Here is a 2,919-nt window from a genome sequence, read left to right as displayed (position 1 = left end):
TTAATTGCATCGGACAGCCCATTCATACGCCGATGCAAATGCTCTAATACAGGGAATTGCTATATTCAGTCCTATATATGTATATAGTCCCAACATAAATAAAAATAAATGCATTAAAGTGCTTAGTAGACCAATTAACCTTTATTATATTCCCTTATTACAATATTTTAATTTTCTTTTTTCCCAATTGTGTAAATATCATTTCATATGTACAAAGATACATCTGAACATTACGACTGGGGATTGTTGTTCTATATTTACTCAACTCCAAATCTCTCTATCTGTAATATGGAATCCATTTTCATTCTTGTCTAAACTTAGTCTCCACTTCTCAAGACTACAATCTGACAAATTGTAATAACATCCATGAATCTTGACTTCACCTCTCTTTACTCTATCTCTTATCCATGGGTAAGTTATCAAATTCATCACAGAATCCTTTATAGATTCCTGTTACAAATACATACAAAAATAATTCAGGTTCAAGTTCAATAGACCTGAAAGTAATTAAAAGAGAAGATGTTTTGAGTTAGTTACCTTCTCACAGTTTCCCATTCATAACCCATCTCTCTACCAAACTACATATACAAGAGTAGTTTCAACAATCAAGAACAATTTTAAAGAGTTTCTGATTTTTATTTATTTTTAGACTAGTTAATATATCTCTACCTAGAGTGTTGCTCTTGGTGATTTTGATGATTCATAAGCGCTGCGATTCCTCCACAATTGCTATGACCCATTACAATAATGTTTTCAACCTATGCAGAAACAGCATCAGCAACACATCCTTTTCTTTTTGCTGCAATGTTCACTTTATATTATGTATAACCTTACCAAAAGAGTAGTAACTGCAAATTCAAGAGCTGAGTTGGTTTCTGTTGGTCCGTTCTTTCAAAATAGAAGAAAAGAACATCAAAAAAATGGGTTTTAGAAGCTTTCTTGGTTAAAACTATATGAATACAAAAGAAGTTAGCATGAAAAGCACCTGAACCGGGGTAACGAGGTTAGCGACATTTCGTATTGTAAAAGCTTCACCAGGTTGAAATCCTAATACATAAGATGGACACACCCTTGAATCTGCACATCCTATCACCATAACCTTTTTCTTTTTCTTGTCAGTTTGTTTTGAAATTTTGATAGTTTCTTTACCATTTAGTCTCATAAAACGGCAATCTTGGAGTCAATTAAGGTTTGAAGAAAGAATAGGAATAATTTTGATGAGGCTCACCTTTGGTGATTGAGCTATGACCAAAGCTTGAAACTTCTCTATCTCTGGTCTGATTTTTATATTTCACCCATCAATTCAAATCGAATCAGAGGAAAAAATACAGAGCAAAAAAACAGAGTTCTTTTCTTTTGGTTATTAAAAAAATCAAGAACATGAGTTTCTTGCTTACAGATACTTTTGTCTCTTGAATCTCAGAAATCTCTGTCTCATCTCACCAAGAAAATCATAATTTGTCTCTAATTCTCTGTTTGGTTGCATAAATTCTTCTCTCATTCCCAATTCTTGAACCATGTTCGTCCTCCTACAATACAAAAAACAGAGTAATCTCTCTGTTTTTATTCTTTGATTCACATAGTTTCTTTTAGTGTTTCCCATTTGTTAAAAGGTATCAATTGCAAGGAATTACAAAGACCAAACTCTAATCTTATCACCTGGGTAACAATCTTATTGCTTTTGCTTCACCAAGCTGAAACCGATCCGATCCTGTTTGCTGCAGCTTCAACAAGTAAAGTGAAATTTGAACGAATATAACAATAAAAAAGATTTGAATTTATGTGATCAAGGTGTGTGACTTTTACTTTGTGTAAACAACCATTTTGATGAACTAATGTTCCAGAGACTAAGCGACGAGCTCTTCCACCTGAAAACAAGGAAATCAAACGATGTACGTTTTAGTGAAATAGGTTCAGCTGAACTGTGTGATCAGATTTTGGTCTTAATAAGATTCTCACCTAATGCTAACGCCATTTTTGTGGAACAGTCTTTTTCTTGTTTTTGCTAAGGTCTTTGATCTTACTATTATAGTATCTTTTAGATGATTATGTATTATTATTCTATATCAATAGTGGAAAAAATGATTCCTCTTCTGGATTAGTTATATAACAGTTTATATATGACTTCACAGGAGAAAAAAAGTAAGAAAATATGATTTTTTTCATATGACTAAACCGATGTTCTTATTTCAATAAAAGAGGAATGAGGTGGCAAAAGCTTATCCAGAGAGGAAGAAAAGTTACGCAAGGAATACGTCTCTCATTGCCTGGTCACAAGTCATATCCATTTGTCAATATAATCCGAGACCAATCATTTGTTGAGGAAAATAATTAAGAAAAAGAATGGGCTGTAAAGCCCAATTTCACATGTGTCGTAGGCGTAGACTGCACTGTAGTTTGTTTGTGGTATTAATAACCGTTGAACCCCATTAACACACTCCAAAGTGATCTGCCAAAATCACCTTAAATCAAGAGAAAACAACACAATTTCTCTATATTGAAATTGAATCACGTAATAGTTAGAATCGAGTATTGGAAGTTTCAACGGACCAACACTAGTGTATAAAATACGCTAATCCACTTATTGTTAGTTGGTTTTGAATTGGGACCTTATGATTAGTCCATGTAATTTAATATAACAGAATAAACGTTCTATGAACGCGTATTCAAATTCTCATATATATGTTAGATTTTAGAAACAGTTATTCAAATGTTATCCAAAAGTTGGTTTATTACTCATATGTTATTAATCAAAGAAAATGATTCAAATGTTTAGTGCCCTGCATGTAATTACAATTTACCCTTTGGATTTAGTTTTTTTTTTTTTATTTTGAGTAAAAAAATAAGAAAAAAGCACATCAACAAATTAAAATACACATTATTTTTGATTTTTCACGTCACTAACCAGTTTTTTTTTCC

At 32.2% G+C, this 2,919-nt stretch overlaps 1 protein-coding gene across 3 annotated transcripts; it reads right to left on the bottom strand.

The window, feature by feature from the left end:
* LOC104750214 (beta carbonic anhydrase 6, mitochondrial-like) lies at positions 120-2,150 on the bottom strand. Of its 3 annotated transcripts, none has more exons than XM_010471980.2 (10): positions 1,960-2,144; positions 1,807-1,868; positions 1,660-1,724; positions 1,398-1,529; positions 1,229-1,277; positions 986-1,099; positions 835-888; positions 670-758; positions 538-578; positions 120-450 (listed from the first exon to the last, which is right to left on the bottom strand). In XM_010471980.2, exons 1-9 carry the CDS (start codon positions 1,973-1,975, stop codon positions 542-544), a joined length of 618 nt encoding a protein of 205 aa, XP_010470282.1. In that variant the 5' UTR covers positions 1,976-2,144; the 3' UTR covers positions 120-450; positions 538-541. The 3 variants fall into 3 exon arrangements, with proteins under 3 accessions (XP_010470282.1, XP_010470283.1, XP_019093175.1); XM_010471981.2 differs by having other exon boundaries at positions 1,660-1,718; XM_019237630.1 differs by lacking the exons at positions 120-450; positions 538-578 and having other exon boundaries at positions 691-758; positions 835-875; positions 1,960-2,150.

The sequence above is a fragment of the Camelina sativa genome, chromosome 16 (genome assembly GCF_000633955.1).
Source record: "Camelina sativa cultivar DH55 chromosome 16, Cs, whole genome shotgun sequence".
NCBI lineage: Eukaryota > Viridiplantae > Streptophyta > Magnoliopsida > Brassicales > Brassicaceae > Camelina > Camelina sativa.
This window is presented reverse-complemented; position numbering and strand designations above follow the sequence as displayed.

Excerpts from the sequence above, each read along its gene's own strand:
- LOC104750214 (XM_010471980.2), bottom strand. Across the intron at positions 1,530-1,659 it reads GCAATAAGATTGTTACCCAG|GAGGACGAACATGGTTCAAG; the intron begins GTGATAAGATTA and ends TTTGTATTGTAG. Across the intron at positions 1,278-1,397 it reads TTCAAGAGACAAAAGTATCT|ACCAGAGATAGAGAAGTTTC; the intron begins GTAAGCAAGAAA and ends TATAAAAATCAG.